The sequence below is a fragment of the Pteropus alecto genome, unplaced genomic scaffold (genome assembly GCF_000325575.1).
Source record: "Pteropus alecto unplaced genomic scaffold, ASM32557v1 scaffold139, whole genome shotgun sequence".
NCBI lineage: Eukaryota > Metazoa > Chordata > Mammalia > Chiroptera > Pteropodidae > Pteropus > Pteropus alecto.
Genome location: NW_006443567.1, coordinates 5200803 through 5218536, shown reverse-complemented (window position 1 = coordinate 5218536; position 17734 = coordinate 5200803). Strand labels below are relative to the sequence as shown.

The 17734-nt window shown below is 37.1% G+C and overlaps 1 protein-coding gene and 2 pseudogenes across 1 annotated transcript in view; 2 read left to right on the top strand and 1 right to left on the bottom strand.

Moving 5' to 3' along the window:
* ARHGEF6 (Rac/Cdc42 guanine nucleotide exchange factor 6) overlaps positions 1 to 17734 on the bottom strand; it is a 111134-nt gene that overhangs the window by 34798 nt on the left and 58602 nt on the right. Inside the window, exons 7-9 of the mRNA XM_006924196.3 lie at positions 14895 to 14989; positions 11663 to 11758; positions 10693 to 10815 (exon numbers count right to left, since the gene is read on the bottom strand). Of these exons, the coding sequence (XP_006924258.2) occupies positions 10693 to 10815; positions 11663 to 11758; positions 14895 to 14989 (314 nt within the window). The remainder of the gene's footprint in view (positions 1 to 10692; positions 10816 to 11662; positions 11759 to 14894; positions 14990 to 17734) is intronic.
* Positions 5307 to 5622, top strand: LOC102884962 (annotated as a pseudogene).
* Positions 7960 to 8078, top strand: LOC112472892 (annotated as a pseudogene).

The following is a 17734-nucleotide window of genomic DNA, read 5'->3' as shown; positions in this document are numbered from 1 at the left end:
AGCTAAAAATGGAAATGGAAATTATAAAAGGGAACCAGTAAGAAACAAAGAATACATTATCTGAGATGAGAAGTATGTTAAATGGAATAAACAAAGTAATAAACAAAGTGAATAAAGAGGAAGATCAAATGACCTATATAGAGGATGGGAAAGCCAGGGCACTCAATCAGAATGGCAAGATAAAAGAAGCCAAGACTATAATGATAATCTAAGAAGACTATGGGACACTTTTAAAGGTAAAAATATCCATGTCATCAGGGTACCTGAGGAAAAACAAGATGTTAAACAACTGTTTGAAGAAATAATGATAAAAACTTTCCTCACTTGGCAAAGGAAATAGACATACAACCCAAAGAAACTCAGAGAGTTCCAAAAACCAGGGAGCCAAAGAGGCCCACACCAAGAAAACAGCATAACTAAAATGCCAAAGGTTAAATACAAAGAAAGAATATTAAAAGCTGCAAGAGAAAAAACAGATAGTTACTTATAAGGGAAAACCCATAAGACTGGCAACTGATTTCTCAAAAGAAACTATTCAGGACAGAAGGGTTTGGCAAAAAATATTCAACAGGATGAAGACCCAGGATCTACAACCAAAAATACTTTATCCAGCAAAGCTATCATTTAGAGTTGAAGGACAGATAAAGAGTTTCCTAGACAAAAATAAGCTAAATACCAAGCCATTATTACAGGAAATGTTGGAAGGACCTCTTTAAGAAGAAATAACATGTATCAAAAGCAGGAATAAAAAATGGTAACAACTACATTCTTATCAATAAGTACCTCAAATGGAAAAGAATTAAGTGCTCCAACTAAAAGAGTGGATGAATGGAAAGGGAAACAAGACCACTACATGTTGCCTATAAGAGAGTCACTTCAGATTAAAAGACACACAGACTAAAAGGAAGAGAATGGAAAAAGATATTGCTTTAATGGACCTAGAAAGTATTTAAGTCAGACACAGAAAGATAAACCTATATGATTTCACTTATATGTGGAATCTAGGAATAAAAAGAACAAACTAATCAAAAACAGACTCACAAATATAGTGGACAATTTAGTGATAGAGGGGAGGGAGTTTGGGGGGCTGGGAGAATGGGGTGAAGCATTAAAGAAGTACAAATTAGTAGCTGATGGATGGTCAAGGGGATGGGGAGCATGGCATAGGGAATGCAATTAGCATTAATACATTGGCTAAGTGGAGGGTCAGGGGAGGGAGGGAGCAATTAGGGAGATCATTTTACTAACTATATAGATGTCTAACCAAACTACTGTATACTTGAAAATAATTAAAATTTAAAAAAATTTTTAAAAAATTAAAAATTTTGCCCTTATATATATAGGATGGCTATGTATCCATCACAGGAGAAATGCCCATGAACCATTTTTTTTCTTGATTTAAGATAGGTAGCAAAGTATGAAAACATTACTGGAAATGATAAAAGCAAATTTAAGACTGTGGTTCCCTCTAATGGGGGGGGTGGGGAAGGAGTAGAAAATATTGGAGTGTACATACAGGACTCCAATTGCAGCTATAATTTGTTTCTTAAGCTGAATGGTGGGTTTGTGGGTATACTTTATTTTATCTCTGTTTCTTGTGTGCTTGAAATATCCATTTTTTTCCCTAAAAAACAACTAGTAGCTGGTAGAAGATGAATAAAGTAGAAATGGGTAGTGTTGACAACTACCTTGTGCTATATGCTGTGGACTTTGTATGTGTTATTTCATCTAATCCTCATAGCAACCCTACAAGGTAGGTGGTTTTATCTTCACTTTACAAGTGAGGAAACCATGGCTTAGAGTTAATTACCTTAGGAAACACAACTTCTAAGTGGCAGAATTGTAAATTGAGACAATATAAAAGTGGTAAAAAGTTTAGGCTGAGATCAAGGAGCGTCACGAAGGGGCTTAAAAGAAAATGGTACAGAGTTTCACTTTCAGGATGATGGCATGAGATACTCCATGAACTCATTCCCCAGGGAAGCAAGCATAGTAGTGGGAACCATAAAAACAATCATTTAATGTCTCTAGAAATCATCTTAATGGCATATGATATATGAAAAAAAAAACCATTTATTCAAAAAAAATTCTAAAACTCATGAAGAACAGAGAAAGTTCAGGCATTTAAGCTATGACCTGCTATCTCCCCTATCCTTCCTTCCCACCTCAGCTTGTCACAAGCTCCACTCCAGGCAAGTGTGGCCAAGAAGACAGGCCTCCCTATTCCCTCAGTTCTCAATTCAAGGACAAAATCTCATCAGCTTCAACTAAGTCGAAAAAGCTAAATTCCTGGCAAGGGTGACTGAGAATTTGAAGGCTTCCTTCTCCACTCAGCCCCCACACATACAGAGGAGGATCTATCCCAAGAGTGGCAGACTGAAAATAGTAGGGCCTAATCACCTTCACTTCAGCTCACTTTTAGGGTACTTTGCTGGAAGAGGCAAGCAGAGAGTTATTGCCCTGCTCAGCACTTAAATTTGTGGCTCAAAGATGTTTCCAAGGGGGAGCAGCAGTCCTAGGTGCAGAGAGTTCTAAAGCTTTCCCCAAAGAATTGGTTTTAGTTGAAAAAGAGAGAGAGTAGTGGGGTGGGGAGGGGGCGGGAATTTAAGCCTAAGGGCTCTTGTAAAAACAATAAAGATTTGGGGGTAATCAAATAAGAAGCTGGTAGCTCCTTTTAATTAAGAGCAACAAGCTAAACCATAGTCTAGCTAGGTCACTAGAGAGAATTAAGGAAAGACAGCTAAGAAGGGTCGGAACAGGCTTCCAGACAAGACAGCAGAGTAGGTAAACATTGTGCTCACCTCCTCCCACAACCACATCAAAATTACAACTAAACTACAGAACAACCATCATTGAGAATCACCTGAAGTCCAACTGAACAGAAGTCCTATAACAAGGGACATACAGAAGAGGCCACATGGAGACTTGTAGGAGGGCCAAGACTCGAAGTGGGCTGCTCTCACACCCACGTGTGGCGGTTGCGAATTGGGAGGGGTATCTCAGCTGTGGAGGGCCCCTGTGAGGATAGATGGGTTCAAGCCCCACACCAGGCTCCCCAGCCTAGGGTTCCAGTGCCAGGGAGAGAAGTCCCCATAACTTCTGGCTGTGAAAACCATCAGAGATTATGGCTGAGAGAGATAGAGGGTTGCAGGTGTCTCAGGTTTTTCCCTTAAAAGCCCAGGCATGAACTTACTGACAGGCTCGCTGTTTCTGAGCTCTAGCACTGGGGCAGCAGCTTGAAAGTCACCAAGGACATACAGGTTGAAACTGAGTTATCTGGTTTCAGGGCAAGGGCTGGAAGGGCAGCTTTCTCTCACACAGAAGTGCTGGCAGAGGGCATAGTTCCTTTGTTAAGCCTTTCCTCTACCCAGCCTGTGGAAGCCATATCTGGGTCTCCATCAACCTAGTTTGCTCTGTGCTGGTGAGTCCCTGAAAACCTTTCCCACCCAACTGTAGGTCCACTTAAATGGCTTCCAGTGGTTTTTCCATACAAATGGCCTGTTTGGGCTCATGCTGAGTCTGGACTTTCCTAAAATCTCTCAAAGTTTCACAAACCAAAAATAAGTAGCATATGGCCTCAGCATGCCCTATACCTCTTGCTAAGCAGCCCCAAGCCTGGCCTCAGTTCACAGCTTAGCCTCTTCCAGGCACCTCGAAGCCCAGTTCAAGTGGCAATCATCTGCAGATAACGTTATAGCTCATATCAAGTGGCCCCAGGCAGGATACAAGGAGCAGCTTGGCCTGCACCAGAGGCCATCCCAAAAGGCCCAATAACCAACATGTCCAATTGACAGCTTCACACCACATGCCCAAAGGGCACATTGGCCTGGCACCAGAGCCCTGCTGAAGCAAGTCCTGTGTAATAGGGTCAGCCCCTGCACAATAGCTCCTCTACTGTAGTCATGGCCAGTCCTCTCAACCAATCAGCCTGAGGGTAAATACCTCCCATTAATGAGCAAACAGCAACCAAGGCTCAACTACAACAAGAAAGCACACACAACCTACACAGTGACACAGCTGGAGCACCCAGCTCAGGTGACCAGGGAAGACTGCACCACTGGGACCCACAGTACGCCTACTACATAAGGCCACTCTACTAAGACTGGGAGATGCAGCAGCTCTACCAAACACATAGAAACAAACACAAGTAGGCAGCTAAAATGGGAAGACAAAGAAACATGTCCCAAGTGAAAGAACAGAACAAAGTTCCAGAAAGAGAACTGAACAAAATGGAGACAAGCAATCTACCAGACGCAGAGTTCAAAACACTTATTATAAGGATGATCAATGGTCTCAGTGACAACTTCAATAAAGAGATAGAAAACATAAAAATGGAGATAGAAAAAATAAAAACCAGTCAGAAATGAAGAATACAATAACCGAAATGAAGCATACACTAGAGGGGATCAACAATAAATTAGATTTAGCAGAGGATCAGATTAGAGATTTGGAAGAGAAGGTAGCTGAAAACACCTCATCAGAACAGTGAAAAGAAAAGGGAGTCTAAAAAATAAGGATATTTTAAGAGGTCTCTGGGACAACATCAAGCGTGCCAACATTCGCATCATAGGGATACCAGAAAGAAAAGAGAGAGAACAAAGGATTGAAACTTACTTGAAGAAATAATGACAGAAAACTTCCCTAACCTGGCAAAGAAAATAGACATAGAAGCCCAAGAAGCAAAGAGAGTCCCACACATGAACCCAAAGAGGCCCACATGAAGATACATCATAATTAAAATGCCAAAGGTTAAAGACAATGATAGAATCTTAAAAGCGGCAAGAGAAAAGCAGTTACGTACAAGGCAGCTCCCATAAGACTGTCAGCTGATTTCTCAACAGAAACAGAAGGGCTTGGCACAGAATGTTCAAAATGATGAAAAGCAAAGACCTGCAGCCAAGATTACTCATCATTTAGAATTAAAGGACAGATAAAGATCTTCCCAGATAAGCAAAAGCTAAAGGATTCGATCACCACCAAACCAGTATTACAAGGAATGTTAAAGGGACTTCTTTAAGAAGAAAAAGAAAATATCAAAAATATGAATAAAATGGCAGTAACTACATATCTATTGACAAGTACCTCAAATCAAAAAGAATTAAGTGCTCCAACCAAAGGATAAGGTGGCTGAATGAAAAAGAAAACGAGACCCTTACATATGCTGCCTATAAGAGACTCAGTTCAGATCAAAAGACACACACAAACTGAAAATAAAGGGATGGAAAAATATATTTTATAAAAATAGAAATAAAAAAAAAAAAAGCTGGGGGCCCTTCCACCACAGCAGCCATTAAGGAACAGCAGCCATGGCTCTGCACTACCCCATGGCCATGGGCCTCAACAGGGTCACAAGGTGACCAAGAATGTGAGCAAGCCGAGGCATAGCTGCCGCCTTGGGCGCCTCAGCAAGCATAACAAGTTCATGCAGGACATGATCCAAGAGGTATACAGCTTTGTCTCCTATGAGCGGCATGCCATGGAGCTGCTCAAGGTCTCTAAGGACAAGCAGGCCCTGAAATTCATCAAGAAAAGGGTAGGGACACACATCACATCAAGAGAAAGAGAGAGGAGTTGAGCAACGTCCTTGTAGCCAGGAGGAAAGCAGCAGCCAAGAAGGACTGAGCCCTATCCCTTCTGTAATAAAGCCTTTTCAGAAAAAAAAAAAGCTGGAGTAGCAATACTTATATCATTTTTGCCACTTCAATTCAACATGGTACTGGAAATCCTAGCCAGAACAATTACGCAAGAAAAAGAAAAGGCATCCAAAGAGAAAAGGGAGAAGTAAAATGATCTCTGTTCACAGAAGACATGATTTTATATGGAAAACCCTAAGGACTCCACAAAGAAACTGATAGAACTAATAAATGCATTTAATGAAGCTGCAGGATACAAATCAATATACAAAAGTCAGTTGCATTTCTATACATTAACAATAAACTATCCCAAAAAGGAAATTAAGAAAAAAATTCTCATTTATAAGAATATCAAAAAGAATAAAATACTTAGGACTAAACCAAAGAGATCAAAGACTTGTACACTGAAAATTACAAAAAAAAAATGATGAAAGAAATTAAAGAAGACACAAACAAGTGTCCCATATTCACGGATCAGATTTCATATTATTAAAAATGTCCATACTTCCTAAAGTAATTTACAGATTCATTGCAATCCTCATGAAATTCCCAGTGGCACTTTTTTTTACAAAAATAGAAAAACAATCCTAAAATTTGTATAAAACTTAAAAGGACCCCAAATCACCAAAACAATCTTGAGAAAAAAAGAACAAAGTAGGAGGCCTCATAATTTGTTATTTGAAAACATATTACATAGCTACAATAGTTAAAATGGCATGGTATTGGTATAAAAATAGGCAATAGAACAACAGAACAGAACAGAAAGCCCAGAAATATTTTTATATGCTTAATCAATCTTCAACAAAGGTGACAAGAATAAACAATGGGAAAAGATCATCTCTTTAATAAATGGTGCTGGGAAAATGGGATATTCATATCAGAAAAATGAAATTTGACCCTAATCTTACACCATACACAAAAATCAAATCAAAATGAATTCAAGACTTAAACCTAAGACTTGAAACTCCAAAACTACTAGAAGAAAATATAGGAGAAAAGCTTCGCAACACTGGTCTTAGCAATGATTTCTTAGATATGACGTCAAGAGCACAGGAAACAAAAGGAAAAATAAACAAGTATAACTACATCAAACTAAAAGCCTTCCTCACAGGAAAGGAAATAATCAACAGAGTGAAAAGGCAACCTATGCGACAGGAAAAAATATCTGCAAATCATATATTTGATAAGGGGTTAATCTCCAAAACATATAAAAAAATGAACTCCTACAATTCAATAGTAAAAACACAAATGACCAGTTTAAAAATAGACAAAGATTTGAATAGACATTTCTTCTAAAAGGACATGCAAATGGTCAACAGGTATATGAAAAGAAGCGCAATTATTAATCATCAGGGAAATGCAAATCAAAATTGCAGTGAGACATCACATCTGCTTAGAATGGCCATTATAGATAGATTGATTGATTGATAGATATAGATAGATAGATGATGATGATGATGATGATGATGATGATGATAGATAGATAGATAGATAGATAGATAGATAGATAGATAGATAGATATAGATGTGTGTTTCTGTGTGTGTGTATGTGTGTGTGTGCAGGCAAAGATGTAGAGAAATTGGAACCTTAGCACACTGTTGGGAATGTAAAAAGGTGCAGTCACTATGTATAGAAAACAGTATAGAAGTTCCTCAAAACATTAAAAATAGAACTACCATATGATCTAGCAATCCCACTTCTGGGTATTTGTCTAAAAGAATTGAAACCAGGATCTTAAAGTATTTGCATTCCTGTGTTTTGTGCAACATTATTCACAATAGCTAAGTTACGGAAACAACCTTAGTGTCCATTGATAGATAAATGAATAAAGAAAATGAGGTATGTACATGAAATACTACTCAGCCTTTAAAGAGGAGGAAATCTTGTCATATGTGACAATATGGGTGAACTTTGAGGACATTATGCTAAGTGAAATAAGCCAGCTACAGAAGAATAAATACTACATGATTCCATTTATATGAGGTATCTAAAGTAGTCAAACTCATAGAACCATAGAGTAGAGTGGTGGTTGCCAAAGGCTGGAGTAAAGGGGCAATGGGGAGTTGCTGTTCAATCAATATAAAATTTTATTTATGAAGGATGAAAAAGTTCTAGACATCTGCTGTACAAAATTGTGCTTATAGTTAAAAGTACTATTCTGTACACTTAAAAACTGTTTAAGAGGGTATACTCATGTCATTTTTTTTACCACAATAAAAATAGAAGGGAAAAAAGGAGGTGGAGGAGAAATAAAATTTTCTTAGACAAACAAAAATTAAGGGAAATTATTGCCAGTAGACCACCTATGCAAAAAATGTTAAATGAGTCTACAGCCATGCTGTCCTGAACAAGCCCTATCCCATCCGACCTTAGAAGCTAAGCAGGGTCGGGCCTGGTTAGTACTTAGATGGGAGACCACCTATGAAAACCAGGTGCTGTAGGCATAAAAAAATAAAAAATAAGGGATTGTAAGCTGACAAGGTCCTTGCAATCTGTGAGGTCAACCAAGGGTTGCCTCACCTAAAAAAAAAAAAAAGTTAAAAGAAGGTTTTTAGAAAGAAACTTGGATCTACATAAAAAAGGAAGAGTATCAGAGAATAATAAATTCAAATAAATACAACCTTTTCTTTTTCTTATTCTTAATGGATATAATAGATAACTGTTTAAAGTAATAACAGCAACAATATATTGGGCGATTTTTCTGTATAGATAAATGAAATGAATTAAAACAATGTTAAAAGAGGTGAGGAAGAATTGAGAATGCTCTAAGTACCTGCACTATCTATGAAATGGTAAAGTGTTATGCAAACGTGCTGTTAGTTATAAATGGATATTATAAACTCTAGGGAAACCAGTAAAATTTTTTCAGAAGAAGAAAAATGTGCTACGAGATAAAAGAAAATGAAATAATATAAAATGTTTAACTAAAAGTAGAGATGGCAGTAAAAGGAGGTGGTGGAAAAGAAACAAAGAACAAGTACAATGAAAACAGTTACAAACATAGTAAATATTAATCCAAGTATATCAATAATCTCTTTTAATATAAATGGCCTAAATATGCCAATTAAAAGACAGAGACTGTCAGAATAGATTTTTAAAAAAGATTCAAGTGTATGTTGTCTACAAGACACAGATAGATTAAAAGTAAAGTGATGGAAACTCTATACTAACAATAATCAAAAGATAGCTGGACTAGCTTTTTAAAGGTTTTTTTTTTTTAATGCACTGATAAATGCTACAATGTAGATGAACCTCACAAGCATGCTAAGTAAAAGAAGCCAAAACCAAAAGACTGTATGTTGTGTTATTCCAAACTTAAACGAAATGTCCAGAATAGCAAATTCATAGTGACAAAGTGTTTTTCAGTGGTTGCCTTGGGTTGGTAATGGGGAGTGACTACTAATGAGTATGGGTTTGTTTGAGAAGTAATAAAAATGTTCTAAAATTGATTGTGGTGATGGTTGCACAACGATACACTTTAAATGGGTGAATTGTGTGGTATCTGAATTAAAACTCAATAAAGCTGTTATATAAAAAGGAAATGGCAACATTTTATTTCTTAAGCTGGGTGGTGTGGTCATGGGTGTTCATTTTATTATAATTCTTTAAATTTTCATTTAGTGTATTTTCTTTGTAGGTAAAGTATACATCTTGCTAAAATATCTTTTAGAAGTCTGACAAACCTGGATTCTAATTCTGGCTTAACCACTTAACAGCTATGAGTTCTTGGACAGATTACTTGACCTTTTAATGTCTTATCTTTAAAGCAGAGATAGTAATAATAGTAACTCACTCATAGGCTTTTAAATCATGTGCCTGGCACATTGACAGTGTTATTATTAGCTAATATGAGCTCTAAGCAGTTGAGCCACTTGCCTAAATAACCAGAGTCATGGCTTCTCTTTCTTTAAACTCAACTTCCATATTTGCTATTCTGTCAGAGTTCACAACTTTGATCAGAGGGGAAAAAAAATTAACCTTCAAGTAGGACCTACTGAATTCTATTTTTAAAACATCCTTACATAACAGCTCTATAAAATCAATAAAGCTCCAAACAAATCAGGACAAAACCAAAATTTCTGCCACTTCTGAGGGTTGGTATCAATTAATGTTCTAGCCTGGCTCTTGGAGTTCAAGTCTAGGCTTGATTAAGAGAAGAATATTCTTTTCGGTCTTGAGCAGCCTCCAGAATTCATGTCCATTTTGAACCTAGTCTCCAGGTTAAGTCCTAAGAACCTCTGTGTGTAGGGTTCTAGCTCAGATGAATGTACCAGTAAATGAGTCAGGGATGGGTAATCAGAAAGTAAGGAAGGGCAGGAGATTTATCCCAGTCTCTTTCAAGGACTCTTAAAGGAAAAGCTATTCTGTTGTTCTCCATGAATCAAAATCAATTTATATTCAATGTGTAATTATTATCAGAGCCCTTTGCTTAAAGTACCTGCCACACAGTTCAGTGTTAGTTCCCTTCCACATTTCCATGTTAATAGCTGCCTTTTAGCCATAGCACTGTCTGAGACTTCCTCTACCAGACCCAGAGAAATTGAATAAAAGATGAACCTAGGCAGTTTAGCTATTGTTAGCAACTGAGGTAAAACATTCATTAAGGCAGGCGAAGACTAAACCATTGGATCTAAATAGAATTTTACTTGAGCAACACTTTCCCTAATCTTTCACTCATCCCACACTAAGTTGATATCAAGTTGCAAAGTCTCATAGCATCCCTTTAATTACCCTTTTGTATATAACATGTTTACAGTATTTGATTTCTTGTCTGTCATTCACTCAAGATTCTATGCTCTATGAGGGGAAGGACCAGCTCTTTCTTGTTCACTACTGTAACCCCATCAGCTAGTACAGGACCTTTCACATATTAGGTGCTCAGTAAATTATTTGTTACATTAATAAACAATCAATCCATGTAACAATGAATCAGTTCCTGGCATGATCAATGGGAATAATTAAGAATTTGACTGGAGACCTTGAATTTCCAAACAAGGTGGTCCTAGAAAAGGATCTCATTGTAAAACAGCTTATTTGGGGGAAATATTAAGAATTTACCTGTGCTGAGTGAGTACATTTACAGCCGAAGGATGATTTGCACAGTAAGCCAGATACATGGATTTAAAATGAGGCATGAGGTTCAGAAGACAACCTCCTACTTTGTGTTGGTTTTCTGGAAACCTGTAGGTAAAACAGGTGAAAGACAGAATGTAAAATAAGAAATGAGATAAAGGAAGATAATTCTAATTAAACGTGGCAACATACAAACCTTTCAAATTCTTTCGCCAAAGTTAAAAGAGAAATTATATTACAACCACTTATCCATGAAATGCAAGTTCTTGACTACTGCTTTAACTAACCACCAAACATAGTGCCAATACATAGGGTCAGATACTTATTAGGAATTAGTAGGTGGAGTTTTAAGATGTTTATTCAAATTATAATATTCAAATTTATAGCCAGATACACTAAAAATACTCTTGGCTAATTTAGATGAAGTTCAAGTACAGACAAAACTAATGGAATCCAAAAAGGAGTATTACAGTGTCTTGATGGCCTGCTGGTTGCTAAGCAGCATGGCCTCAAGATTTTTAAAAATTAACATTTTAATGACAAGCCACCTGTTAATATAAAAGACATGATACTACGAATGACCAAAACAGAAAATTGAGCTTATAAAATTAAATGAATAACCTGAATAACTTTTCCAAGTAATTTGCAATGCACAAAAGAAAGTATCTAATCAATGTCACAGGCAATATATCCATGGTCAACTGAGACCTTATTCGTCTCTTATACTGACCAGAAGCAGTAAACTGATTTGATTCTTAAATAAAATAAAAAATACAACTAGTGGTTTGACAGTGTGAGTACCACCACCTGGTGCATTTTCTTTGCACTTGAACAATTTATCAAAGTTATAACAAATGCATAAATATAAAGTGCCCCTATTTAAGACAACAGTTAAAAGGAAAACAAAACAGAAAAACAACATTCTTATTTATCCTTGGCAATATACAACACTTACTTCGAACATTCTTCCAAGGCTTGGCAGAGTGTCTGTTGAAATGTGCATACTTCCTCAAAGTTTCCCAATAAAGATGTAAACTCCACAGTACTCAGACTGAAAAAAAAACCATATATATATATTGGGAAACATATATAGTATCAGTGAATAGAACTTGAGGATGACTCTAAATATCTATCTCTAGTCTAGTGAGCTGATAGTTTGCTAATAAGTGGCAAATGAGATAAGGGAAGCAATCCCTATATTTTAACTTTTGCTTTGTAATGTATACTAATTCTGGTTTTAAGCAACTTTCTAAAACTTCTTTCCTTGATTTCTCTTTTCTATAATAAGAATAATGATCTTAAAGGAACAGAGTGTTTGTAAGGTATGTTACAAAGCAATGAGTAAATGAATAACAAGTTATTAATATCTAAGTATCTACAGAGAACAGTTTGGTGGTTGCCACAGATGGAGGGTGGGAAGTGGACAAAATGGGTGAAGGGAATCAAAAGATACAAACTTCTAGTTTTAAAATGAATAAGTCATGGAAATGTAATACACAGCATGGTAGCAATAGTTCATAATAGTGCACTACATATTTGAAAGTTGCTAAGAGAGTGGATCTTAAAAGTTCTCATCACAAGAAAAAATTTATATAACTATGTAAGGTGATGGCTCTTAAGTAACTTATTGTGGCAATCATTTCGCAATATATACATATATCAAATCATTACATTGTACACCTGAAACTAATACGTTATGTTAGTTATACCTCAATAAAAAAAAAAACTCTCAGCATCTAAATAAGTAAAATATATAAAATCATAAGTGGGGATAAATTTAAAAACTTTTGAGTACTCTCCTAGAGGAGCTGGGAAAGTAATTGAAAAGTATTATATATGTTCATATAATGCACAGGGAAAAATAGCATAATCCAGTTTCTCCTAAATTAAAATGCTCATAAATCAGCTAAAGGAAATCACTATGAAAGGGAGTAGGAGGGAAGAAAATAGTACTGATTTGTTTGCTTGTTTGTTTTTGGAGTGGAATGGAGTCAAATAAAGGCAAATTGAACAATTTTATTCAGGGCCTCTGTATTAAGAATTTTCTTATTTGTTCTTCCCCTATCAAATAGGTGATGATAACAACAAGAGCCAACAACACTCATACAGCATTTAACACTTATGTAAGCATTTTACAAATAATAACTCACTTGAACCTTACAACAACTTTATGATGTTGTTTCCATTTTACATGTAAGGAAACACAGGTACAGAGAAGTTAAGCAAATCCCCCAAAGTCACAAAGCTAGTGAATGGTGAAGCCAGAATTTGAATTGAAACATTCTAAGTTCCAGAGTTCACACTCTTAACCACTTTTTTTTGGGAAAAAAATTGCCGAAGATTTATTTCCCTTATCCCATGGCTTTATCCCATTTAAGGCTAGTGTGTGCCACATGTCCTTTGTCCTTAATATACTAATACTAGGGGAGTGTTTCCAAAAGAGTAATTTTTGCTGACGAAGAAAAGGAAGACCCACAGAAACGTTACCAGTAACTCCTAGAGTATAAAAAGCTCCCAGTTCCTCTGCTCTATTGCCCTCCTAAACCACAAGATGGAAAACCCCTATTATGGGTTTCAAAAGCAAAACGTTCAGCTAGCTTCCCTGGCTGTTGATTTCTCACAGCCCTAAGAACCTGACTTGGGGGTTTACTTGAACCTGACTGGGGGCTTATTGGGCTCCTCCAGGATCAGACAATAAACAGTCTGGCTGGCTCAAATCACTCTGGGATCTATGAAATAGAACCAATGGAAACTTACTATAACTGCATCTTGAATTCATCTGGGAACAATGCAATTCTGACTCAGGTCTCTCACCTCCTCTGCACCAGCTCTTTTCCTTTCCTCTCACTGCTTCTTGATTGCTAATCAGTCACCCCTTCATTGAGATCTTACCATCTCCCCTCCCAGGGTGGCCATTTCAGTTTCCCTGTCCTCCTCTGCCTGTCACCTCCAGAAAACATTTCACTTTGTGGCAGGAGACACAGTGGGCCCAATCTGGCCACTGACTGGCTATGTAATGGGTATGGCAGTAAGCCTTTCCTGACTTCGGTTTTCTTAATTATTCAATGGGGATAGTCATTTCTTCCAGGGCACTAGACCCAGTGATTCATGGAGGTCCATTCAGCCCTAAGAACTATGATTCACAGAACACTTCACATTTTACATAATGACAAAAGACACTTTGTTGTTGATTATGTTTAAACTCTTACAAAGCACAGGAATACAAAATACTTTCATACTGAAGTAAGATTCTCATACTGCCAAGAAAATAACCAAGTGGGAAATTTAGCAAGACATTATGCCTAAGCAAATACAATTTGGGAAAATGGGAAAATAGTGAAAAAAATTGAGCTTATTTAAGTCTGAAGTCAATAGTTTAGGTAACTGTCTAGCAAAAGTAAAGTTTTAGTGAGATAAAAGAGGAAGATTTTGTTCTCCATTAGATAGACCCATTGCTAAATTTTCTTTGGACTTATAGATCATAATATCTATTAAAATTTAATCGATTAACATAAAAACACAAACAAATGCGGTTAGCCACTGTTTGTTAAATATGCCATGCCTACAAGCACACGCACACGAAAATGAATGGTCGATATTTCTCTTTTATGAAAACTAGGTTTTCAATTGAGGCCTCAGAAATCACTTTTGATTTCTAAGACCAGAATAAGGTTTGAACATTTTATTTTTAAAAACGTGTTAATACCTCTTTATCATTCACTTTTGCCTGGTTAAAATACTGACTTGAATCTCCCTTATGAACAGCTACAAAATGCCATACTCTTTCCACTCTCAGAGCATCGGAAAGAGTTTCTTCCTGGGCAAGCAAAGGTCAGAATGAGGACAAGAATTTCCAGTTTATGTGCTTTCTGCATAAAAACACCAGCATGTCTTTTTTCTGTATAAGGTAAAACCAGATGTACCACTTTTCAAATGTACAAGATAAAAATTGTGATAGAAATGCAGATCTGCTCATCCCTTCCACTGCCAGAAGAGAAAGAAACCAGGCTCTCCAAAAGCAATATCTTGCATAATTTCTGTTGCCTTGACCATGTTCTTGGCAACCTATCATCTGTAGAAATTCTTCTAAAGGGTAAAATCAATTATTCAGTGATATAAGAGTAATGACTCCACATGCTAACATTATCTTGCTTTATTTAGTGAAGGGTTTGAAATACAAATCTTACTTGTTATTGGACTGCAGGGGTCTTAAGTACGTAACAAGAAGAGACTGAAGTTCTTTAGCATATTCTTTTTCAGTGTCCAGGATGTTCTGTAACACCTATGGAGAAGCAAAGGTCAAGGTATTGTAATTATCAGGACAGTCCAGGGTAAAATAGAGCTCTCAATCTTTTAATCAAACTACTAGAAAAGAAGTCCCATTTACTCAGGCTAGCACTGTAGGTAAGAAGCAGAGTCTGAATGCACTTTGTTTCATTCTAGCGAACTATTTTAATAATTGCATCACAACTAGTTATGTTGCGTAACTCAGATGAACAGAATTTTTCAGTTACCCATAACTGGATAGGCTTTGCCATTTACATAGTACTCTTCAGAATGCTTTCATGTGCTTTAAATCATTTTATCCTCAGGAAAGATCTCAGTTAGCTAACAAAGGATCACTAGTCCCATTTTAAGGATGAAAAAATTGAGACCAGCTACCTTAAGACATAGAGTAGGTCTTTGAATAACGTTTCACTCAACATTGCTTTGTTATAACGTTAATGAGATGCCATAGGAACCTAAGTTTTGTTTATATCAATTAGTCTATGGTAAAATTAGTTTTTTTATATGTCATGTCACCTAAAGTCACAGAATCTACTGACAATGTTAAGTGAGGGCTGCTGTAAATTCAATGTCAGGGTGATTTAACAATCACTGATGTCAAACATGACAAAATATTTTTTAAGTTATGTTTTTGATAAGGCCTTCATGGGACAAAATCTGAGGACACCGGATTTTTAAACAAGGTTAAAACTGGTCTTTTAATAAAGGTAAAAGGTGCTAATATAAATAATACAAAAAGAAAAGGAAGCTGAAATATGAAGAATTTAACAAGGGAAATAATGTTTACCAGTATTATTAATGATAACCAAATTAAGTCCTATAGGCAAAACAATCAATGTACAGGCCCACAATTTTTCTTCCCCCATCAATCCTAGGGTCACGGTCCATTTCCCAACCTCTTCTGGAGGCAGCTACAACCTTCATTTTGAGCTCCTAGCTCACATTTTGATATATTTTCTCTCATATCTCCTAATTCTTTCAACGATAAACTCACTGTATGTCTACTCCATGCCAAATGCCATGCTGCTCACAAGAAATTTCCACTCTATTTGTAGAGGGAGATATTAAACAGGGGACCACAAGACAATGTGAAGCATTCTTAGCTAGGAGAAGCCCCCGAGTCTACCAATATGCCAGACATATACTCACAAGACAATGCATGGTGACCTGCTTTTGAAAGGTGAAATGGACAAAGCAAGTGGAGCCCAGGTAGCTGTGGGCTTTTTGGGAAACAGATAGGCTGAAGGGTGGTTGTCCAGGCTCTGCTACTGACTAAAAGGTTGCTTCAGTTTTAAGGCTTCACTTACCTCATCTCAAATTGTGACATTTCACCTACCTCAGGGACCATTGTGAAGAGGCAGTGAGACAGTGTACAGGTAGTTGCTGGGTGAGTGAGAAACGGTCCCACCAATTTAAGGGGTTAAAAAAGGTTTCTGAATGGCAGCAGTGTTGATATTTCAGACCAGATAACTCTGCTCTGAGGGAGTACACTGTACACTGTAGGATGTTTAGTGGCATCCCTGGCCTCTACCTGCTAGATGCCAGTTAAACGCCACCCCCTACTGTAGTTATGAAAACCAAAAATGTGTCTAGACATTGTCAAATGTCACATGAAGGGCAATATCACTCCTAGTTGAGAACCACTGGTTTAGAAGAACATAGGCCACAGGGTGGCTTCAAAAGCTAGGGCTTAAATTATAGCCCCTCCTCTACAACCACTCATGTCTACTTTCAGTTCCTCTGTTCCTCAGAAATTACACTCTAAAAGTATAAGTCTAAATCCAGGGGCTTAGAGATATTAATTCTCTGTGAAATTAATTCGGTGATGGAATAGAAATGTTACCGCCTGTGGAAAGTCTAATGACAATAAAATAAATAGGAACTATCTTGAGATAAATAAAAAAAACATTAAAAAAAACATGGGAGGCAGTTAAAGCAGTGCTTAAGAGACAAATATATAGCTGCAAATGCTTATATGAAATAAGAAAGAGGACTTCTGATTTCCAGTCCTACATTTAAGGAGCTTGGATGTCATTACTCCATCCTAACAATAAGTAAATTGCTGAACAAACTGGAAAAAAAAAACTAACTTTTCTTACATCTGTCAGGGAATTGAGGTCACAGGGGAAAATGGTACCCCTCCAAATTGGAGAGGCAGACAGGCAGATACAGAGAATCAAAACTTGCTGGAGCAGAAACCCGGGAGCAGAAGCCCTCATGGGAATCAGTACAAGGGGAGGAAAACCTGAACTGAAATGAATAGCTGGGGGCTCAGTGCAAACAAGTCTGAGACTTAAAAACTCCAGGGGAACGTACCCACACTTTTGTGAGTTTTACTTCCAGTAGCTCTAATGGGTTCTCACAATGAAGATAAGAGGATAATCCCCCTCATCCTTCAGAAGAGGGAAGGAAAAAACAGCTATTTTGAAACACACCACAGTATTCTGTTCTTTGTAACAAGGTCTGCCCTCGAAAGAGAAATGATTTTACCAGAACCTAACTTATTGGGGTTTTATCAGAGCTTAGCATACTTAGGGGAAAGGAAGTGCCTTACTCCAGCTCCCTCTAGCTTTCCTGTTCCAACTAAAGAAGGAAGAAAAACCTGAGAGGCATTGGTGAAGTTCACAATCTAGGGACATAAGCTCACCAAAAGACTAAGACCTAATCATAAGACTTTAGAATACTTCCCCACACCTCACCACCCCATTTCTAAAGGTCTATTTGTCTGGTTTCCAACGGA